Genomic DNA, 21,353 nt, shown 5'->3' on the forward strand with positions numbered 1-21,353 from the left:
CGTTCACAGAGGCCTTGGCCAAGGACTTGGAGTGGGACGACACACCCGGCGTCAGTGAACTGAGTCGTGGCGCGGCCAGGGCGGACAAAAAAGAGCACCAAGGAAAGCGACGAGGTATCGCTACCTGCCCGATGGAGGAGGGAGGTCGATGCCCGTCTCAGGCAGTGGCGGTGGTGGTGGTGGCGGACGGTGGGCCCCCCCAACCATTCCTGGCCGTGAGTGTGTGTGTGGAGGCCAGCCACCTCACCAGGCTCCAGTTGCGCCAGCCCGTTTCCGCCTCAGGGAACCCATGTGTGGCTGCCCGCGAGGCGCAAGAAACAGGTTCCCGCCGCCGCGTGCACACCCGTCCTTGCAGGTTTGACGCGCGAACCCGAGGTGAATCGAGGTCATCGGCCAGTCTGCCTGGACCCAGAGCGAGACGACGGATACGAACTGCACGTCATGACAGGTCTGCCGCCTCGATCCCCCCTTCATCGAGTTCACGTTGATGACGAGTTCGGGCTCGTCCAGCGGCGGTGGAGTCGTCCAAGACCTGCTCGCGCCTGGCCTGGCTCGGGTGCGAACGTCGTCGGGCGAATAGAGACATCCATCTCCGTCGTCAGCGCTCACTCACTGATCTCAGATAGCCCGCCCGTCAGAAGCAGGAAATGTGGCCAAGCATGTTCCGTATCGGGTCCGTATTGGACGGAGTGCTGCTAACCTGTTCGCCAACATGTGGGCGGAACCACCGACCTGCCGAGCCTAGGTAGCTTGCTTTCTCGTCGAGATGGGCAAGTTACCTAGGCCGTCGACCACGCCAGACAAGCGACCAAGCACTTTTGCCTGTGGCGGAGCCCGTTGCTGTGGCTAAGAACTTTCAAACTGCTAGGCTTAGCCGCCTTCAGCTGACGTTGACAGCCGTATCGGTAAAGGTTGCGGCCAACAAGGCACGTCTCCCCACGGTAGATACTCCACAAGCACGAGGTTACTAGGCAGCTCGATCCCACATCTGGTAGCGACGAATCCGCCTGCTACGATTCAGGTAACCGATAACTACCGTGTCGATGAAGTTGTAGGACTGCACAAGGCGGTTCAAGAATTGCTGGAAAGCTTGGCCAACTGCTGTAAATTGTACTGCGCGGTGCTCATGGCCGGGGAGATCACACTGGACATGGGGCGCGTTGCTCCGTGCACAGAACGCCATTGCCCAGCATGCCCAGCAGTGCGGTGACGCCGTGGCTGATGCAATCCCATCGTGGCACTCTCGGTATATATATGGCCAAGCGCAATGCACACGGTCTGGCGCTTCGTGGTGGGTGGCCCAGATAACCGCATATATTCCCGGCATGGATGTGAGAAACATGCCGCTGTTCTGAAAAATGTGATGCGTATGGGTTAGAGGCGCCTGTGGGCGAAGTTGGGAGATGCACCAGCCAGGAACGTCGCGACAGTTCGGAAACTGGAGGAGGGAAGGAGGCTGGGAGTACAGTACATAGGGAAGGAGACAACAGGGGCCGTGAGCGTCCTTCCCTTTTTTTGCTTCTTCGTCTTCTCCCCTCGATGCTCGTAGTGGCTTCGCCTGGCTGGTCCTCCCCTTCGTCCTCATCCTATATATTACGAATCCTGTAGGTACAACTCCATCATCATCATCGGCCTCACCAGATCGGCTCTCGTGGTTACCTACATTTGCCGACCAGCCTGTGGCCTCGCTGCTCCGCAGCCCGCGGTTCGGACCCTGGTATCGGGCGTGTGCAGATAGGCGGTGCCAGCCACAGGGGGCCCGTCACCGAAGCAGGCTTGGGGAACCGTTGCTCGATGTGAGGCGACAGGACAGCTTGGACAGCTGCAGCGCAGCGCATCGGCTGGGGCTGCGTGGAGCGTGTTGGATATTAGCAGATCGCGGGCCCGGCTTCCTTGTTCTTTGCCGGTCTTTGGTCTGCTGGCTCCTTTGTTTTTTGCTTGCCCGCTGGCTTGCTGGATTGCTCGGTCGCTCGTCCGCTCCGCTCCGTCGTCCGCCATCGGTGATGACGTCTGCGTTCGTTTGCCCCTGATGAGCGGGGGTAGAAGGCCGCGATGGAATGGAACTTTGTTTCCCCACGGTTGGTCCCGAATGGTTGGTGCTACAAGCAGTAGGCAACTGAAGACCCTCGAGCTTTCTTCACCTACGAGCACCCCGTCTCTGATGAAATGGGTAGCCCGTTGCCCAGGGTTAGAGCCAGCCAGTGACAGAACGACTTGGGATCGGCACGGGAGCGCTCGAGCCCGGACGTTCGAAGACAGAGATCGCCATCGAACCAATCCCGCCTCCTCTGCCGATGACGGTGACGTCTGCAACGCTCCGTACGACAACATGCCACCCGACGTAGTGCCACGCTTCTCAGACCCTGGGAGACCTGAGCACTGCAAGCACTCAATATTGAACAGTTTGTGCAAGGTACAGAGCGCTGCTGGATGACTCCCGCAAATCGATCTCGGCGCCGGTAAATACTCCACGTTGGCCGAAGTCGTTTGGATCCCAAAAGCTCTCGTTGATATCAACAAACTGCGCGGTGTCTGCATCGCTCCTTCCAGGGCCCTTTCGTCATTGAGATTCATGGACGGGTCGGGTGCCCTCCCGTCTGGTCGCCGATGGTGGTCCCCGCAAATGCCACCGATGACTTAGTCTTCGTGCGAATCCGCTCCTTCGTACTACGGAATAGTCCCCCGGCAAACGGTTCGTACACTCTGTTTCAAGAAATGGCCCCCAGCATCGAGCTTGTTCCCTGGTCCTGCCCCGGTGATGCTGACGGTCAGGGAGCCACATCTGAGCCACTCCGAGACGTCATCTCATTCCCCAACCACCCGCCCGCCGCCTCGAAGGCCCGCCCCGGCCCGTGTTCCAAGTCAGCCCATTGTCGTGGGAAGATTTGTGTTTTGTCACCGTCCGCTGGGGCTTGCCCTCGCTTCCACGTTCGGGCATTTTCCCGATTCGCGCCCCCTGGCTCACCACACCGTCTGTGGCGCATCACATCGGGCTGTTGATGAGACTGGTATCTCTAGCACGGCGTCGGCTGCGACAGATCCAGTGCGTCTTTGCTTTTCGGGAGAGCAGTCGGCCAACAGGAGCCAATGGAGGCTTCAGCATCCCGTATCGCAGTCGGCCTTGCATGGATGCCACCCTGTGCGACTTGACAGGGCTGGACGGCATTGACGGACTGAAGCGCCCGCTCGACTGGATGTGGTCTTGCTGGATGACACCGAGCTGGAGGGGAATGGCGCTCCTGTTCTCCCGAGCTGAGTTGAGCAGCCCGCAAGCGCCGTCCCAATTGGCGAATCAGCACGGACAACCGCGCACATCACTTTTGTTGATGACCCTTTTGCTGGCCGACATCGTTTCCGCCCGTATCTTCTTCAAGTGGTTCGGCGGTGGCTACGAAGTACCGTGACCAGTCAACCGCTGGTTCTGGCTCTCCGCTGCGTGCAAACCACTGGCTTCGGCCTTGGGTCGCGTGCTGACGCTCATAGCTAGCACTTTGGAGGCCAGTGTCTCCTGGACTCGTGGGATGGGTGTACTTCATACATCGGACGCATTTGTCTCTTAATTCTTCGTACTTTCCGGTGCAACCAATGGTCGTCACCTACATCCGCCCACTAGCTCGACACGTCGCATATGGGATTTCACCTGCTGTGCCTCGCCCATGTCTCCTTATACCGGCCACATTATGTGCATCGTGGTGAGATACCGAACGGATAAGATGAGCGCGTGTTGTTGAGCGAGGGGGAAGTTGCACACAGGAAGATGTTAGATTGGGCAATGTTGGTCTACCACCGACTACAATGGACTGCTGCCAGACACTACTAGCATAAAAATTGATCACAGCCCCTTCAGTAGAACCCTCGACCGAAGACCATTGCCCAAATCTGCCTTGATGTATATTGTGGGAGCCGGCAATATGGATGGGCTGGGACGATGTAGGGTAGGCGTCTGTCAAACATCCCATAGACCAGTCTCGTTGGGGGGGGGGGGGGACGGCGCTGCAGCCGGAACAGGAGAGACGATCATGTCATGGCCTCGAATCAAAAGTCAAAAGAGACCCAAAGGGCGACCATGCGCGCGTTCGCTGGGGTTTGAACCAGTATTGACAATTCTCCACGTCAAATCGCGGCGAAACACGCTCCTGACGTTAGGACACCGACGCGGGCGAACAATTCAGTAAACTGAGTCGTCGCGACCCCTTCCTGCAAGGTATGTTTCGAGAACAGCAGATAGCGTAGGGCTTAACCAGGCCCTGGACGGAGCACGTACGCACCGGCGTGTGAGCCTGCGAGGGTGCCCGGAGGACGATGCCGGCGCGGAGGGGCGGCACGGCGTTGCCGAGACTCACGAAAAGTTCGGCGCTGAAGGGCGGCGGCCGGGCCGGCCTTTCCAACGCCAAGAGAGGGGCGGCTACAGCGGAACGAGCGGTGCATGGTCTCGGGGCTCGGCGCGGGGAGGCACTGCAGAAGCACGGCCGTGTGGACATGCCACGGGCTGACTGGCCTAGCTATCACCCGATCGGGGGTGGGCGGGGAGGCAGATCCACGGTTCAAGAAGAAAGATTTGTTTTCTTTTTTTTTCTCCTCCTGTGACAAACAGTCTCTGGGGCGCCACCTGCCCACGCAACCGCGCACCTGGATTTATGGTGGCAGTCTTCCAAAGGGGGCTCCACCAGGTGAGGCAAACGAGGTCGGTGTTTCAGAATGGGAGACCTGGTGGTCGTGATTGGACGTCGAGCGGCCCCGAGTGTTCACAAACTTGCCAGGATTATATGTGGATCCTGGGAGGCTTGTTGCACGGGGACAAGGGCACCCCTGCTCGGCCCATGTCGATGTTTATTACTGCTGCGCAAAGACTCTTTGCGGGTTGGGACCGGTAGGTGGTGCATGAGTCGAACCGACTGCGGGCCGCCACGAGGGAGAGAGGCTCGGCAGTCGAATGGAAAAGAAATGCCCATTTTGTCGGCGGACGCTGATGCCGTTGTAGGGCGCCGGCAATGGGCACGGCCGGGCGCGAGGAATTTTTTTTAAACTGCGCGTCAACAATTGAAGAGGAGCTGACGGTTCCAAACCGTTGGAGGAGGGTGATCTCGGTCCAGCCTCAACTTCCAGGCAACAAGGTTGATGGCCTCACATAGTAGGTACGTACTACGTACTACCTAGTAATATCGTTGGGTACCCACTTCCTGCCCGCTTGGCGAACGGGCGGTGCAAGTTGAACGAGCATTCTGCCCGACGAGCCATGACACGCTGGCTGGGGGACCTAGACAAGCAGCGGGATGGGTTTCTATTCTTGCATTCGCTCACATCGGTGCATTTGACGGGGACTTTCTTCCCCTGTCGCGTCTGATGACCCTCGCCTTTGAGGGAACCTTGGGGAGACGGGCGCGAGCGCCAAGCGCCGTGCTCGTAATGCGTACCCGGGTTGTAGTATAGATATACGGAGTAGTAGGTGTACTGATATAATTGGCGTTCATCCGTTGTGGGTAACCGTCCAGAACAGGACTAGCGCCAGGAACCGCGCCAGGAACGCCCTGCAGCACCAGCAACAAACAACAGCAGATGGCGCCGCCCCCTTTTTGTTCCTGCTTCCCCCCGCCCGACCCGACTTCACCACGTCCATGTTGGCATCCACTCCGGACATGAGGGGGGACGGTAGGTAATTTTGTCTGTGCCGTTGCCATCTGCCAGTGTCCTCTTCCGTCTAAAAATGCCATCCTCCCCTTTTTCATGGAAGGGGGCAGGGGGCAGTGTGCTACAAGCCTGGAGCGGAGGACGCACCTAGGAAGCCCACGATGCCTTCTTATGCCAGCGTCGTGACGACTCGCCTGGCGCGAGGAATTTTGCGAGCACGCTTGGTCTGTGGCGGCGGCAGGAGCAGCATTGTAGCATTGTACATACGTGTGGCCGTACACTACCCATATACGTGCACGCACTTGCGACCTGCCGCGCGTTGGGTTGGTTTGCACTGTAGACAAAGCCAGTAGCAGCACGACACGCATCTCGCGAGGCCAAGTCAACAGCCGTCGGGCAAACTTGTCGGCGGGATTATGTAGAGGAGGAGGAGAGAGACTGGGAGACTCCCCGGGGTGGAGAGAAATGAGTCGTCGTCGTCGGCTGGCCGAAATGTCGATCGTCCTCTCTCTCGTCGACACGCGCACTCGTACGTAGCAGGGAAGAGCAGGGGAGGAGGGCAGGATGGCAGGGCAGGGCAGGGCAGGGCATGCAGTGCTTGCTCGTCCTAGGTAGGAAGTACCTTCCTTTACCTCGGGTACATAACACCAGGCTAGTCGGTACGCGCGCCCGCGCCTGTCGCCTCCCATGCCAGTCAGGTACACCAATGGCGATTGGCACGTAGCGCTGGCGCTCATACCGTGTCAGAAGTTCAGGTGACAACAATCGTCACGCCCGGACACTGGCTGGACGGACGGCTAATTTCCCACGGCAGCCCGTGGGCGCAGCGGCAACACCAGGCGGGCCGGCCACAGGCCTTCTCATCTCCTCCTTTTGGCTCCTCCCTCCCCTTCCTCCTCCCCTTCTGCCTCCTCGAGCCTACTGCCCTCGTTTCTCACCTCCCTTCCCCAGCGGTGTGTCGGTTTCCAACAGAGAGTTTTTGCTCTCTATCACACTCCTTTGTCCCCGGTCCATCGCTCCATCACGCTCATTTGCCTCAAGGCTACGCAACATCATCAACAGCAATAACAACAACATCAACATACCTATCGTATCGCATTGACTTCGGCTCAACAACACGCGGGTACGTTCTCTCCCCGTCCGGCCCGGCTCGACGATCGATGCTCGGACCGTGGTTGCGACGAGCCCCCTCCCCAGCGGCTTCATCCCGGGTTTGCTGGGCATACCTCGATCGCCGCTGTTCACGTACTGTCGACTACCGCGACGCGCAAACTCGTTCTGCTCGCCATAAAGATCTAATTGCTCCGACCGGCCCGCTGATCCTGTCCATCTATATAGCATAGCAGACACCGATCGCAATGAAGAACCTTCTCGGCTATACCCTCGCGGCCTCGCTGGCCGCGAGCGCCACGGCGAATTCGCACCACCACCTCCACCGCCACGCCAGGAGGCACGGAAGCAAGGTTGTCGACAAGCGTGCCCCCGACCAGGTGACCGTCGTAGTCGTCGCTGCCACGACCGCCTACGAGATGGCCGGAAAGCCGTACGAAGCGTCCAAGGCCCAACAGTGCATCGATCGCGGAGACTGCGTTGTCGTCGGCGAGACGACGCCGACTTGGACGCCGCCGCCGCCGCCACCGCCGCCCAAGCCCACGACCACGTCCAAGGCACCTGCTCAGTTCATTGAGAAGCCGAGCACGACGTCTTCGCCGCCGCCACCGCCCCCCAAGACGACGTCCCAGGCCCCGCCTCCCCCCCCTGCGCCCTCGCAGGCTAAGCCAGCCAAGTCGAGCAACTCCAACAGTGGAGGATTTGGTGTAGACCGAGAATTTCCAAGCGGCGAGATCGAGTGCTCCAAGTTCCCCTCGGACTATGGCGCTGTGCCTATCGATTGGCTCAACCAGGGCGGCTGGTCCAGTCTGCAGGGTGTCCCAGACTTCAGCTTTGGAGCGAAGCTCATCAGCAAGATCATTGGCGGTACTAGTGGCTCGACCTGCATCACAGGTTACTTTTGCTCGTATGCCTGCCCTCCCGGCTACCAGAAGGCCCACTGGCCTGAAGCCCAGGGTTCCACTGGCCAGTCCGTCGGTGGCCTCTACTGCAACGACAAGGGTTATCTTGAGCTTACGCGGAAGGGCTATTCGACTTTGTGCATGAAGGGCGCTGGAGGTGTGAGTATTCAGAATGACCTCGATGAGGTCGTTGCCACGTGTCGCACCGATTATCCCGGAAGCGAGGCAATGGTCATCCCCGCCATTGCTCAACCAGGCGGCACGGTCGAAATCACGAACCCCAAGCAGGACGATTACTATGTCTGGCAAGGCAAGACGACTTCCGCTCAGTACTACATTAACCCCAAGGGCCTCGGTGAGAAGGATGCTTGCGTCTGGACTAGCAGTGTGGCGCCTAAGTCGGCTGGTAACTGGGCCTCTCTCAACCTGGGTGTCGGCCAGGCCGCGGATGGCAACACGTACATTGGCCTCTTCCGAAACGAACCTACGAGCGATGCCAAGCTGGACTTTAATGTTGAGATCATTGGCGATGTCACAACGAAATGCTCATACAAGAACGGCCAATTCTCCAATGGTGGGAAGGGCTGCACCGTAAGAGAACCCTTTTGCTTTATCCTGTCGCTCACCAGACCTCGTATTCTGATATGCTTCTAGGCCACTGTAGCGCCTGGCGGCAAGGCCATTGTTCGATACTTTTGAGAGTCGGCTGTAAACCTGGACTAGCATCGCTTTGGATCTTCATGTGCATATTCTTCTCAGCAGAGTATCCAGTGGTGCCGCCGATGACATCAAGAGTGCCTGTGCGGAGGTTGAGATGCCACGAGCCCCTGGAGTTATATTTTGATACTGCAACAGGGTGATAGGGGGCTACGAGGGAACACGTTGGGCGGAGAGATGTTGCGAACCAGCAACGCTTCGACGCTGGCTCTCGTCTCGCCTCGGCGCTGGCCCGGCTTGTTCTTGGGACCTCGCCCCTTATCGGTGCCGATGCCTCGCGGCTTCAATTTCATGTCTTTTTTTTTGTTAACTTTACAATGTTTCGCTCGCAGTTAAGTCATTGGTTTTGGGTTAAAGTAGCGCGTATCGTTGCAGTTCCATGATGACCCGTGACCGCTTGACTGCGACGTTGAGGAAACAAGGTGACACACCATATATGCGCCGAAGCCGTTTCCCATCATAATCAAACCTGCGTGCGGACCGCCACGCCTCTGGAATCGCCGCTGGTCGCGGTCTGTATTTGGCGACGTTCTATCCAAAGTCGAGTATACAACACCTATGGGTATCTACCGTACACTCTGGCGGAGCTCGTGCACATTGGTGAGCAAATACACTCCTTGAGACCATCGTCCTCTGCGCCTTGCTCATACAACAAAGGCCCTTAAAACTCCATGGGGGTGGCGACTCCAGCCTCCTTGACCCTCCGCAGCTCGTCATTCCTCTCGGCCGCCTCTTCCTTGATCCTGTCCTCCACGTCTTGTCTGATGGCCCCGATGTCTGGCGGTATGGCCTGCATCTGGACGCTTGGGGCGGCCTGGACGAAGCGCAGCTGCTCGCTGACGTGGTTGACAATCTCCTGGAGCCGCTTAGGCGGGTTCTTGTTCTGCCTGGGTTCGCCGAGGATTTGCTCCAGCGTGGGAAAGAGCGTCTCTTGCCGGAACTGGTCGCGCCAAGGCGTGTGTTGGGGCAGCACGTCGCTAATCTTGTCCTGACAGCCGATGGCGATGCTAGTCTCATACGTCCAGGCGCGGGCAACGTTCCTAGGCGTGTAGCCGCCGCCGCCAAAGAGGATGAGGGGCAGGTTCATGCGCTTGCAGAACTCTACACACGCGCCGTGACCCTGAACTTGGAGGTTGAAGCGCCCGAGACGGTCGCCGGCCAGGGAGTCGGCGCCGCACTGAAGGGCAACAGCGCTTGGTCGGAACTTTTCGACTATGCGGCTGATGATGGTGTTGAAGAGCATGTCGTACTGCTCATCGGTGATGCCGTCGTTGAGAGGGACATTGACGGCGTGGTGAGCCCCTGGGTTCTGTTCATTCTTCGGACCGTTGTCGTCGAGAGCTCCAGTTCCAGGAAAGAAGTTATTCGGATCGTATTTATGGAACGAAACCGTCATGACGCGGTCTGTTGAGAAGAAAGCCTCTTCCACGCCATCACCATGGTGAACATCGATATCGATGTATAGGACGCGGGGATGGTGGCGCAGAAGCTCAAGGATGGCGATGACAATGTCGTTTATGTAGCAAAAGCCCGACGCCTCCGCCTTCTTGGCGTGGTGGAGGCCGCCTCCCCAAGCGATTGCAATATCCGATTGCTTCGCGCAGATCTTCCGTGCAGCGTCCAGGGCGCTGCCAGCCGACATGGAGCAGTAATCGTACAGACCTTCAAACAAAGGGCAGTCACTACCTCCAAGGTTGAACTTGAGGTCAGGATTCTGGTTCTCCACGTCGCGGGGGACAGGTTCGGGTAGCACAGTCCCGAGGAAGTCGAGATAGTCGGTGGAGTGAAAGTCGGCGAGCTCTTCGTACGTGGCAGCGCGTGAGACGTAGTTGTCCATGGCGAACGACATGCCGTACGAGTAGATGAGGCTCTTGGAGAGGGTGAGGCGCCAGGGCTTCATGGGGTGCGTAACGCCGAAGTGGTGCTTCTCCATCTCGGGATTGCAGTGGAATGAGACGTTGTAGCCCTTTGGCCGGGTGATGCCGGATTCCTCAGCCATGCGCTTGCACTTGTTGAAGAACTTGGCGTTGTCCAGCTCGCTAGCAAGGCCAAGGGGCGCATCGTACCGCTCGACAATAGAGTCATTGCGGTCCACGTTGACCTTGTGAGGTAGATAGTTGGGCTTGGGCACGCGGAACCGGTACGCGTCCATGTCCATGGCCACGTGGCCCGGTGAGAGGCCGGGGCGGGCCTCCGTGTGACGGGGAAGGAGAAGATAGTCGGCGAGTGAATCGTAATCTGATTGCTCGTGCCGGAGCGCGACGGAGTGAGCGTTGAGTACGAACCCGGTGAGAATGAGTTTCGACGTATGAGACGGGGGGAGTCGGGACGGATGCGACCAGTGGCGGGGACCTTGTCAGCGCGAGTTTGGACTCGATATAGATATGGATTTATTGTATGAAGTACCGGAGACGAGCGATGACGGTCTATCGATATCGAGTGTCGTCGTTATGGCAGAGGGAGTGGACAAGCGATTTTGTATGTAGAATTGTGAGTTGAAACGAGGCACTGGCGAGAAGAGTCCATGTCGCGACGCCTGGTAGGAATCGGAGAGATGCCGCTAGTCCTGTTTAAGGCATTGGCCCATGAGGTAAGTTAGGTACCCTCTAGAAGTAATTGCTGCGCATCACACTCAGACTCAAAGGCAACGGCACGCAGGAGGGCGGGGCACTTGGGTACCGACTGTGTACTGGGCGAGGTAGGCGGGTAACCTGTATTGGCTTGGTACCCAAGTACCTGCGATCAGGGCCTCGGCCGTGGGGGGGCACATGCGAGGCAAGGCTGTAAGATAGCGCTGTGGTACCGTTTGAAGTACTGAGTAGGTACCCGCGACCCTCGCAAGGCAAGGCTTTGGCCTGGGAGCAAGGGCAGAAAAAGTTGGCCTGTCATCGCCACTGGGTTTCGCATCACCGGCGTCCCTCCAACGACGTGCATACTCGTACGCTTGTCCATCCGCAGCCTCGTCAGCAACGCCACGACGGTCACCTCGCCCGGCTTCGCATCTGGGAACCGTCTGTCGCCAGCCGCCCACGCTTTGAGCACTTGCGCTCTGCGCTTCAGGTTGACTGACACACGGGGAGCCACGCACTCAAGACACCAATTTGCTTCGAGGTAAGAGCCGCCGCGCATACACCCACGTCGTTGCGAGTCGCTCGCGGTCGGCTATCCAGCCCAGCGGCTGCGAAGTCGGAGGCACTCTGTTTTCCCGTCTTCCGCATCTTCTCCAGCGAGAAGGGCGTGCGTCCCCCAGCCCTGCTAGACAGCCTCTTCGGCGCAGCCTGCTCGTCGTCTGCTGCTCCCGCGTCGGATGCGATGCCCGTTGCACCCGCCCAAAGCCTCGCCCTGGACGGATACGCTTATCCATACCGGGCGCGACGGCTTGCAGGGCCTCTGCAGTTCTGAGCGCGGGGCAGCCTGGCTGTCGGCTGTACCTCCATACTTTAGTGGAGAGGTCGACTGAGTCAGCGGGCTGCTCACGTTCCACCGAAAGGACTGCTGAGCAGTGCTCTGGCCGCCACCGATTCAGCGACCTTGGCAGCGCGCTTGCCACCTACCGCGGGTGTGCACCCGCCCTCCAGCTCCACGGTACCTTCTAAGGTTACCTAGCCGACAGTGGCCGTCGAGGAGGACCTTTAGGCTTTCCATCGCTACCCGCGTTGGCTAGCTGCGCTCGCGCTTCAGGGATTCCTTCCACTGGGTGCGTCAGCGTCAGCGCCAGCACGTTCCCGTCGGCAGCCGATCACCCCCCACACTGTTCTCGCGCCGCCTTGCGATTTTCCTCCTGTGGCGTCGTCTGATTCTTTATTTACTTTTCTACATACTCTTCCCCGCAGCCGCCAGAATTCCCCAACGTCTCTGCCTTTTCTGTGCCTTTTTGAAAGCATTGTCACACAGACATCATAGACGCCCTTACCTTGCGCATGACTTAGGCACACCGTTTGCTGGGGTCCGTCCCAAGGTTGACCATCATGCCTAGAGACGATCTGTCCATCGATTTCGTCAAGAGGATGCCTCAAGCCGAACCCCTCGATCCGGGCTTGATCCTCGACGATTGGATCAACCGTGTCCAAAACCTGCCCGAGGAGATTCGTTTCATGCAGGACGAAATCGCCGACAAGGATCGACAATACAACGAGTGCATCCGAACGATCGAAGACCGCGACGGCAAGATCCAAAAATGGATCAAGTCGAACGGGATCCATGAGGCGAACCCTAAGGAGGAGCTGCTACGTGCTCAGATCCGCGACGCTTATGCCCGCGCCGACAAGATTTCGCAGGACAAAATTGCCCTTACACAAAGGCTGCAGGCCATCATGGACAAGCATCTGCGCAGCCTTGACGTTCAAATAAAGCTACTTTACGACCGCGCAGAGCCTGGCTTCACCGATCCTGACGAGGTGCCTTCGCTCCTCCGGCCCAGCGCCGCCAACCACACCGCCCCGTCGATCCGTTCCATCAACCCGTCCGCGCACATGGCCACCGCTGGCCCTATCCCGTCGCCGCTGAATCCAGCGCACACCTCCTCGAACCCTGCCACCACGCGCCTGCCCACACACCCCAGCATCCGGCAAGCTCAAGCTCAACAGGCGCTCAACCAGCACCCGGCGTCCGCTCCTGCCACACCAGCCGCGAGCATCATACTCAACCGACAACGCGAAAGCTCTGCCGGCCCTGCGACCAAACGTGGCCCTCGATCCAGCACGGGCCCTGGAAACGCACCCGCGGCATCAAGCGGACTCGCGAGACACTCATCGCTAGGACCCGGCGTTCCCAAGGCTGGTCCGGGTGCTGGCGCTGGGGCTGCGGTTAGGGCGGGTAGTGCTGGTCCACGCGCAGGCTCGGTCAAGGCAGGCTCCGCCGCCGGAAGCCGGCGAGGCACACCGACTGCCACGGCACGTAAGAAGGCCCCCAACAAGTCGTCGCTGTCCCGAGTGAAGAAGGCTTCGGCGCGAAACTCACCTGCTTCGACGGCGGATAGTGACCTGTCGGAAGCGGAGAGCTTGAGCGCGGGCGAAGAAGACGAGGGCGCAGACGGCCGTTCTCCTGGCACGCCCGCGGCCGACGGCAAAGACGCCGATGGCGACGAGGCTGTGGGAGATGCGGAAGACGAGGACGAGGAAGGCGGTGATGAGAAGACCTACTGCCTTTGCCATAACGTGAGCTACGGAGATATGGTGGCCTGCGACAACGACAATTGCCCATATGAGTGGTTTCATTGGTCGTGCGTCGGCCTGAAGAGCGAGCCTAACGGGACCTGGTACTGTCCGGTGTGCACGGAGAAGTTTCAGAAGAAGAGCAAGTAGGTGAGGAGGCAAACGACATCAGGCCGTATGATGATGATGGAATGAGGTTGGCGTTGGAGGATTCGAGGCTGGCATGCCTCTGGCGTTTCGACTGCTTTAGAAAAACATGACATACCCAAAGGTGCTCCGGGGCCAGTAGTTAATGGTACTCCACGTGCGAGCATCGCGCTTGGCTCTCCAGTTGTGAGGCGCAGATCGTGGCCCGCCTTTGGGCATTATACTGGCTTGAGTTGTTTCTATATTGTGTGGTGCTAGCCATCGGTCATGTGCTGGTCGGACGCAACTGTAGGTAATTCGCAGCGGACAACACCACGAGCAACTCCGTCGACCTCTTCCCTGAGCTTGACGACGGTGGCGCCCTTTGCGCGGGCCTTGTCGACAAAGTCGTCAAGAGACCCGCCGACGCCGAAATAGAGCCTCTTGGCAGCCACGAAAGCAGTGGCGTGCACCGCGGAAACCGCCTGTTCACGGCGTAGGATTGCGAACATAGTCTCGTTGAAAGCCTCGAGGGCAAAGGGGGAGTAGATGGTTTCCGCCCCGAGTAACAGAGTCACACCAGGCGCAGGAGACCGATCCTGGGCGGAGCTGTCGGGGAGGCCATAGAGCAACTCGACGAAACCTTGGGACCAGCCACCGGAGAGGAACGCGAGGGTCATGTTGCGCTCTCGCAAGCTTTCCTGAAAGGCCTGGAGCAGCTCTGGGGTGATTTCGAGCTCGCCGTCGGCGGAGAAGGCATCGTGCAGTGCAGGATGCCGGTGGTGGTGCCGATGGTGGTGGTGAAGGGCCCAGGCAAGGAGGAAATTGGGCATCGTGACGAGTTGGAGGACAGAAGGGTTATAGTCGGCCAGGATGAAGGTGAAGGGCTGGGGGGGAGGAGTGGCATCTAGAGCCAGGGCCCATTGGAACAGGGCCAATGATGGCAATGCCGTGCCGCAGCCAAGCTGATATGCGTGCGCGGGCGTTGTTAGTGTTGTGCTCTTTCTCCGCTTGAATGTGCGAAAAGAATGCCATTGCTTACCTCGATAGACCGTACGGGGCTGCGTTGTTGTAGCGTGGAGGGATGGCTCTGGGAGGCAAGCACTTTAACGAGGTCGACGCTGCTCTCCCAGCTCTTGAAGCCGCCCTCATAGACGCCCGTCTTGACGTCGTGCTCACCAAGGCCCTCGGCGGCGCGGCCATCGTCGTCGTCGCCGTCCTCAGCCATGAGCTGGACGCGGACGTCCCAGAGTTCGCGGCGCGGGATGCGCAGAGGAGAGCCATCGTCGAGAGTCAGGTCCACGAAGTCGTAGGCGATCTTGGAGGGCAGCCTGGCGAGGAGGTCTGCGAGGGGATGGTTTGTGGGCGGGAGCTGCGGCTTGCCTGCGACGGGGAACGCGCTGGTGGTGGTGGTGGTGGTGGCAGGTGGCGAGGTCAGTTCCAACTCGCGTTGCGTTGCGGCGTCTATGTCGTCGCCCGAGAAGGCGAATGAAAAAGCCATTGATGTGGCGGACGGACGCGGAGCGCGGCCAACGAGTTGCGTTTCTCTCGTTCAATATATGAGCCCCTTGTTGTTGTGCGTGCGTGTGAGTAAAAGGTAGTCGAGGCGTGAGAAGCGTATAGTATTTATTGGTGGGGCCGAATTTTCGGGTGCTCGATCTCGCTGCCGTGCCGGGCCGGGAAGCAGCAACCTTAACAACCGACCGACGTCAAACCATCCCCAAACCTCATTTGCAGCCCACGATGCGCCCATCGCTCACACGGCTGGCATCGGCCGCGACGCAGGGTGGCGGCGGCGGCGGCGGCGGGCTCAGACCCAGGCCGACGGCCCTGCTGCCGCCCATACCGCTCTACCGGCGGCTGCTGCGCGCGCATCGCAAGCACCTGCCCGCCGACATGCGCGTCCTGGGCGACGAGTACATCAAGGCCGAGTTTCGCGCCCATCGCAGCATCGACAACCCCTCGCACCTTGTGAGCCTGCTATATTCCCTCACACCCCCCACCCAGGCGCCCAGTGGCTGCGGGCTCTTCTGCCTGCTTCTCACGAGGGGCGAGCGGCGAGCGGCGGGACGGCAACCTGACTGACGGACAACCTTGTCCCCGTGGTCATTTAGATTGGTTTCTTGACCGAGTGGCAGCTGTATGCCCAGAAGATCGAGGGTGACGCGTGGGCTGGCGACAAGATTGAGCAGGGCAAGCTCGAGAAGATGAGCGGTGAGCTAATATCAGCCTCCTTGCTATCCATTCATTGTCTCTATATCATAGGAACACCATGACGCTGACGTGCTGCATCGCTGCCGCAGAGGAGCAAATACACCAATTGTATGAGCTAATGCAGGCCATACAAAAGCACCGTGGAGAGGGAGGCTCCGGTTGAGGAGCCCGCAGTGCCAGGAATTACTGAGCATGTATGTAATTGTAGTAGCAGTAATCTGCCATGTACATTAGAGTGCCCTCTACTAGTATCTAGCCTCCATCGCCTCGACGATCCAGTTGGCTCGAATCGCGCTGACCTTTTTGGCATAGTTCTTGTTCGTGAAGACGTGCTCCAGAAACATGATGGCCTCCTTCTTCTGCCCGTGCAGGACGCTCGCCGGGTGAATCGCTACCACGTGCTTTCCCTGTATCGTCACATAGCTGCCGTCTGGCGCCAGCATCGCCGTCTTCATGGCGAAGCCTCTCATGAAACACTTGAGAATCACTTCAGCCCTCTCGGGGTCTATTGGCGTAAATGGTTGCGGATCTGGTGGCGGCGCTTCCGCCAAAAGTTTCTCCTTGAGACACATGCCCCGAAGCTGCCGGCGGATGTTGAGCGCCTGCCGCATGTTGCGTAGATTAATCCTCCTCTGCTTGCACCAGTCGGTCCTGTCGGCGTTCTCCCCTGTGTAGCGCTGCATGGTTGTCAGATACGTAATGATGTCGCCCTCGCGTCTTTGGATCTCTTTGCGCAGAGCTCCCGCCTGCTCCTGGGCCTCCTCTGATTGCAGCTGCAGAAATATGTCGTCGCCGGATGTAATGCAGGATACAATGTCAATAGCCTCGTTCACACAGTCGAACTCGGGGTGTGCAGCGGTCAGCAAGACCGCGCCGTACGGTGCCGGCAGAGGAAACCTTGCCATCTTCTCTCCCGCCGGCGTGATTGTCCCGTCGTCGGCGAGAGCTCCCAAATAGTGCAAGTGAAGTAGAGCCTTCTCAATGGATTCAGTTCCCGGTGTGTCCATGAGAGGAAACGCCAGAACATCGTGAATGCCGCGCGCCTTCATCGTCAGCACGGCGCCAAGGACGTCGTTGCGCAAAATCTCAGGGAGATCTGCGTCCTGGAACGCCTCGAAAGTGCTCTCAGCGTACAACCGGAAGCACTTGCCAGGCCCCTCACGACCTGCGCGGCCCGTTCGCTGTAGTGCCGACGACTTTGATATGACCTTGGCGAGGAGCGACTCCATGCCGAGGCGCGGGCGGTACTTCTTCACCTTAGCCTTGCCACAATCCACCACGTATCGAACGCCAGGCACCGTCACCGACGTCTCGGCAATGTTTGTGGCCAGGACAATCTTACGGGTGAACGACGCCTTGACGGGTAAAAAGGCGTCGCGTTGCCCCTCCATTGAAAGCTGCCCGTAAAGTGGGCAAACCTTTATTTTGGGCACGTTTGAGGCGAGCGTTGCGGCATATTCTTCGATAAGCTTCTGGGCTGACTCGATCTCCTCTTGGCCAGTGAGAAATGCTAGTATGTCTCCGGGAAGGGCCTCCTCAAGATGGATCTTGAAGATGCGTTTCAACAGGGCGTCCTGAATGTCCGGAACCGGCCGAGGCTCGTGAATCACCTCGACAGGGAACTGCCGACCCTTTATGCGAAGCACTTGAACGCGCTCCTGGTTTTCGTCCGCGACAGGAATGTCGCTGAAGAATTGCCGGATGCCGTCGACGTCTGCCGTCGCGCTCATGATGATGACTTTGAGGGGAATGCCGCCCCGGCCTTTCAAGTCTCCCATCAAGATTTGCTTCAGGAATCCAACGAGTAGATCGACATCCAGGCTTCTTTCATGGATTTCGTCAACGATCACGGCGCTGTATTGCCGCAGATACGGATCCCGTAGCAGCTCTTGGAGCAGCGTACCCTCGGTGAGGAACTTGATCTTGGCTCCCCGCGGGACCTGATGGTCGAAACGAACCGAGTAGCCGACAAGGCCATCCGGCCTCCCCTTCCCTAGAGGGGTTCCAGCTTCGCGAGACACTCGTTGAGCCAATGTCGTCGCCGCGACTCGCCTAGGCTGCGTGATGGCTATGCTGCCGCCAACGCCGACTTCGTCCTGGGAACCATGCAGCTTGACTTTCCGGCGCTGGCACCAGGGCTCTTCGTAGAGAAACTGCGGCACCTGTGTACTCTTTCCGGAGCCTGTCTCGCCGACCAGAACGAGGACATGGCTGTCGCGTGATCGGAGCGCGGCCTGAATCTCGGAGCGATGCTGCCAAATGGGAAGTTCCTTTCTCGTCTTGAGCAGCTGACGGTCCTCTTGGCTGTTGACGCGCGGCTTATCCTTCTTGTCTTGCCTTGGCAAATTTCGTTTGCCAGGCTTCGACTCTGCGGTCGCGGCATTACCAGCTGCGGTCGAGGGCTCTGGATCAGGCGTGGCCGATTCTGATGGCGGCGCTGACGGTTTCGTTCCAGGGGCCTTGGGGGTTGGGTCCAGGTAACTGTCGAGTGAGAAGGCTTTGCCTCCGATTGTTATCACATTGGAAGGCTGCTGCTTTTTGCGCCTCTTTGCGGGCTGCTCTGCGGTGCCGGGCGCCATGGTTTCCGGCCTCTGGTGTGTTGCGAGATGCCCTTGGTGAGACTGGTGGAGTGAGTTGGCGGTAGTAGATGGCGCGTGAAAATTATTCTGGGGTCGACACCCGAAAAGGGTCCTGGTCGAAGTTGGAGGTACTTGATGGGTCCGCCACCCGCTATGCGCAAGCAGGTAGCTTTTGTCACCTCCTCTGCCAGACTTTAGACACCGACAAAACACACCAAAGCACGCGTAAGCCAGAATCTCGCCTTTCGCAGGTGAGATTGCTTTTGGAATTGCATCAAAGTCCCTAAAAGCCCATATCCGGCTTGGTTATACCGCTACTTTGCCATCTTGCAGACAGCCCCCGGCATGTGAGAACACTCAACGCTCGGCACTCTCTGAGAGTCGTCGTTGTCGAGCAAGGCATCTCTGTGCCAGACAGCCTGTAGGTAACACGATCGCTACTTTGATAGGAGAGCTTGAGTCAGGGGAATGGACCCCAGACACTCGTCACCCTGAGATGCATTCTGAAGACAAGGTCCTGGTCCAGTGTGGAGCCTGCAAATAGTAGCACCCTCACAGCTTTGGAGTCTATTACCAATTGGAATCGATTATGCATGCTATGCGTAGGTGACATGGAGGGGCTATAACAGCGCATCGACGCCGACTCCATCTCTTCAAAGCCCTCGAGGCTGCGCGCCGAAAAACGGCGGATGCCACTGTGACCAACACTCCTACGGGAGCGAGATCTATGTTACTCGCAATGCAACATGCCGCATATTCAAAGAAAAACGCCCGCCCAAGGTTCCTGCGCCTGCGCCGGTTCCAGCGGAGACTACCGGATACGAGCCAAACGCTCCCTGTTCATGCGGGTGGCATCGTCTACCGCGTCGCTCTGTCGCCACAGGTCAGTGAGTGGCGGAGATCACGAGTGGGCAGGGGGAGCGGCATACCTTGGTCATGATCCTGTCGATCTGCTTGTTCTGCGAATCGACTTCCTTGCCAATGGCACGGCCCACCATGTTCATCATCGACACCTGGCCCTCGAGCTCAGTGATGCCGTCATCGATTTGATCCTCGAGTTCGTCGGCCCCCTCCTCATCGTCCATGTTGAACTTGCCATAGTCTTTCTTACGAGGTTGCTGCCGCGGGCGACCCGCAGCGTTGATGTCGCGGAACGTAGACTCCATGCGTTGGTTGGCGGTGTAACCGTCACGACGCGTCGACTCTCGCTGATCTCGCTCTGTACGATGGCGGTTCAAGACCTCGTCATCCGCCTTTTGCTGGCGCTGCTTGGAGGTGAAGGGGTTGCCGACATGGACGGCAAACATGCTTCGGTTCAGGGTCTTGAGCTCCGCGGCCCTGTCCTGGGCAATCTTGTTTTGATTCGCGGCCAGATCGAGGTTCTTCTCCGTGTTGTGGAGTCGCTCGCCTTGAGCACCGAGCCGGGCAAGCGTCGCCTGCCCGACTTCGTTGGCCTGTCTGGCCATTTGTACCGAGCGTGATACCGACGACGCGCTCTCTTGCTGGACCTGTCGTTTCTCCGTCAGGATGGCTTGATACTCTGCTTCCTCTTGCTCCTCTGCCGTCAGCTCTCGCTGCTCGCCATATCCGCCATACGAACCCCCAGCGGTCCCGGATTGCCCATACGCGCCGGACGGGGAAGTTGCAGATGCGGCTGGAGGCTGCTCCGCTCTGTTGGCGAGGCGTTCCTGCGCACCGGAAAAGAGCGCATCGCGGTTTTCGTCGGGCGCGTTGTCGTTGGCCCGCCCGAAACCACCGTAGCCACCGGGGCCTCTAGCACCGGGGGTCGGAGCGGCGTTGCTGCTGCCTCCGTAGCGATCTGAGCCGTAACCCCCGCCCGAGCCGTAGCGGTTGGCGCCATAACCCGACGGCTGCGGCGCAGAACCGTAGTTGTCCGGGTCACGGGGCGCATCGCCATATGACTGGGGGCCAGCTAGAGTGCCGCCAGGTCGGGGGCCACCACTGATGCCTTGGCGGGCCTGCTGGTAGGGGGTTACGTTGGCGTACTTGGCGGTATCGGCATAGGGATCGCTTGCGGGGCCTTGCTGGGCATAGGGGTTGTCGGATTGCGGTGCTGGAGATGATTTCTTGCGGCCGAAGAGGGCAGAGCGGTTGGAGTCGTCACCTTCGTCACCGCTGTTGCCCTTCTTGCCGAAGCCGAACTTCTTCATGGCGTCGTGGAGCGGAATGCAATAGATTAATCGTAGCGGTATTGCAGGCGCAAAAAGCGGCTGGAATGCGCGACGCAGAAGGAGGAGAAGAAGGGAGGAAGATTGAACGTCGACTGCCAACGTCGGAGCGACCGAGTTACCAGAGGCGTGGTGTGTGGAGGTTCAAAGGAAAGGCAACCAGACAAGCGGGAGAGCGTCACCTTGAGTTGATTGAGAAGTGGAGCAGTGGTGCTTGCTCTCGAACATGCGGTTTTGACATGGAACCGGCTCACTAGGTAACTACGGTCTCAGCGCTCTGGAACGGCACCACCACCTCAAACGCGGGAGAACCTGGAAGGCCCCTGCTGGTGAGGCGGCATGGTGGCTCATGGCCTGCAGACCCCGCGGTAGGTACTACCTAGGTACGCTAACGAAATGGAATGCAGGGCGGGCACTTCGCCCTCAACCGACAGGGGGGCCTGTGTCGCTGCCTCAGGGCCCTACGGCTGCGTTGTAACCTGTTGGGCACTAACCAGCCCGGGATAGCGGGGTCTCGTCTTCAGCATCAACCGTCGCAGGTACAGCACTGTGCTGCCGTACTGTCCTGCAGTACCTGGCATTCTTCAAAGAACGACTCAGGTTGCAAGTGCTGCCCAACTGGCGGGAAATGCCTGAGATGCGCCACCAATTGGTCACTGAGAGCTACCTAAAAATCCGGTGTGCGATGGATCCAATGGCAACCTGGAACCTTAGTACCTACCAAGGGACCACGAG

At 59.0% G+C, this 21,353-nt stretch overlaps 8 protein-coding genes across 9 annotated transcripts; 3 read left to right on the forward strand and 5 right to left on the reverse strand.

Moving 5' to 3' along the window:
- Positions 1-1,131: 1,131 nt before the first annotated feature.
- JDV02_001809 (uncharacterized protein) lies at positions 1,132-2,787 on the reverse strand. Its single transcript, XM_047982778.1, has 2 exons — positions 1,664-2,787; positions 1,132-1,602 (listed from the first exon to the last, which is right to left on the reverse strand). Exons 1-2 carry the CDS (start codon positions 2,572-2,574, stop codon positions 1,587-1,589), a joined length of 927 nt encoding a protein of 308 aa, XP_047838744.1. The 5' UTR covers positions 2,575-2,787; the 3' UTR covers positions 1,132-1,586.
- A 3,525-nt stretch (positions 2,788-6,312) lies between these two features.
- SUN4 (Beta-glucosidase (SUN)) lies at positions 6,313-9,543 on the forward strand. Its single transcript, XM_047982779.1, has 3 exons — positions 6,313-8,231; positions 8,295-8,957; positions 9,015-9,543. Exons 1-2 carry the CDS (start codon positions 6,987-6,989, stop codon positions 8,337-8,339), a joined length of 1,290 nt encoding a protein of 429 aa, XP_047838745.1. The 5' UTR covers positions 6,313-6,986; the 3' UTR covers positions 8,340-8,957; positions 9,015-9,543.
- HOS2 (Histone deacetylase) lies at positions 8,437-10,851 on the reverse strand. Its single transcript, XM_047982780.1, has one exon. It carries the CDS (start codon positions 10,513-10,515, stop codon positions 9,019-9,021), a length of 1,497 nt encoding a protein of 498 aa, XP_047838746.1. The 5' UTR covers positions 10,516-10,851; the 3' UTR covers positions 8,437-9,018.
- A 424-nt stretch (positions 10,852-11,275) lies between these two features.
- On the forward strand, positions 11,276-13,885 carry JDV02_010837 (uncharacterized protein). 2 transcript variants are annotated; one of them, XM_047992574.1, is made up of 2 exons: positions 11,276-11,468; positions 12,334-13,885. In XM_047992574.1, exon 2 carries the CDS (start codon positions 12,365-12,367, stop codon positions 13,658-13,660), a length of 1,296 nt encoding a protein of 431 aa, XP_047838747.1. In that variant the 5' UTR covers positions 11,276-11,468; positions 12,334-12,364; the 3' UTR covers positions 13,661-13,885. The 2 variants fall into 2 exon arrangements, with proteins under 2 accessions (XP_047838747.1, XP_047838748.1); XM_047992575.1 differs by having other exon boundaries at positions 11,276-13,885.
- On the reverse strand, positions 13,124-15,215 carry JDV02_001812 (Protein-histidine N-methyltransferase). Its single transcript, XM_047982781.1, has 2 exons — positions 14,679-15,215; positions 13,124-14,601 (listed from the first exon to the last, which is right to left on the reverse strand). Exons 1-2 carry the CDS (start codon positions 15,135-15,137, stop codon positions 13,912-13,914), a joined length of 1,149 nt encoding a protein of 382 aa, XP_047838749.1. The 5' UTR covers positions 15,138-15,215; the 3' UTR covers positions 13,124-13,911.
- An 82-nt stretch (positions 15,216-15,297) lies between these two features.
- Positions 15,298-16,145, forward strand: JDV02_001813 (uncharacterized protein). The gene is made up of 3 exons (XM_047982782.1): positions 15,298-15,607; positions 15,751-15,850; positions 15,940-16,145. The coding sequence occupies exons 1-3, from the start codon at positions 15,380-15,382 to the stop codon at positions 16,011-16,013; spliced, it is 402 nt and encodes a 133-aa protein (XP_047838750.1). The 5' UTR covers positions 15,298-15,379; the 3' UTR covers positions 16,014-16,145.
- On the reverse strand, positions 16,027-18,480 carry prh1 (RNA helicase). Its single transcript, XM_047982783.1, has one exon. It carries the CDS (start codon positions 18,427-18,429, stop codon positions 16,096-16,098), a length of 2,334 nt encoding a protein of 777 aa, XP_047838751.1. The 5' UTR covers positions 18,430-18,480; the 3' UTR covers positions 16,027-16,095.
- A 171-nt stretch (positions 18,481-18,651) lies between these two features.
- Positions 18,652-20,817, reverse strand: SEC9 (Protein transport protein S9 plasma membrane t-SNARE). Its single transcript, XM_047982784.1, has 2 exons — positions 19,359-20,817; positions 18,652-19,300 (listed from the first exon to the last, which is right to left on the reverse strand). Exons 1-2 carry the CDS (start codon positions 20,598-20,600, stop codon positions 19,241-19,243), a joined length of 1,302 nt encoding a protein of 433 aa, XP_047838752.1. The 5' UTR covers positions 20,601-20,817; the 3' UTR covers positions 18,652-19,240.
- Between the last annotated feature and the right edge of the window lie 536 nt (positions 20,818-21,353).

The sequence above is a fragment of the Purpureocillium takamizusanense genome, chromosome 1 (genome assembly GCF_022605165.1).
Source record: "Purpureocillium takamizusanense chromosome 1, complete sequence".
Classification (NCBI taxonomy): domain Eukaryota; kingdom Fungi; phylum Ascomycota; class Sordariomycetes; order Hypocreales; family Ophiocordycipitaceae; genus Purpureocillium; species Purpureocillium takamizusanense.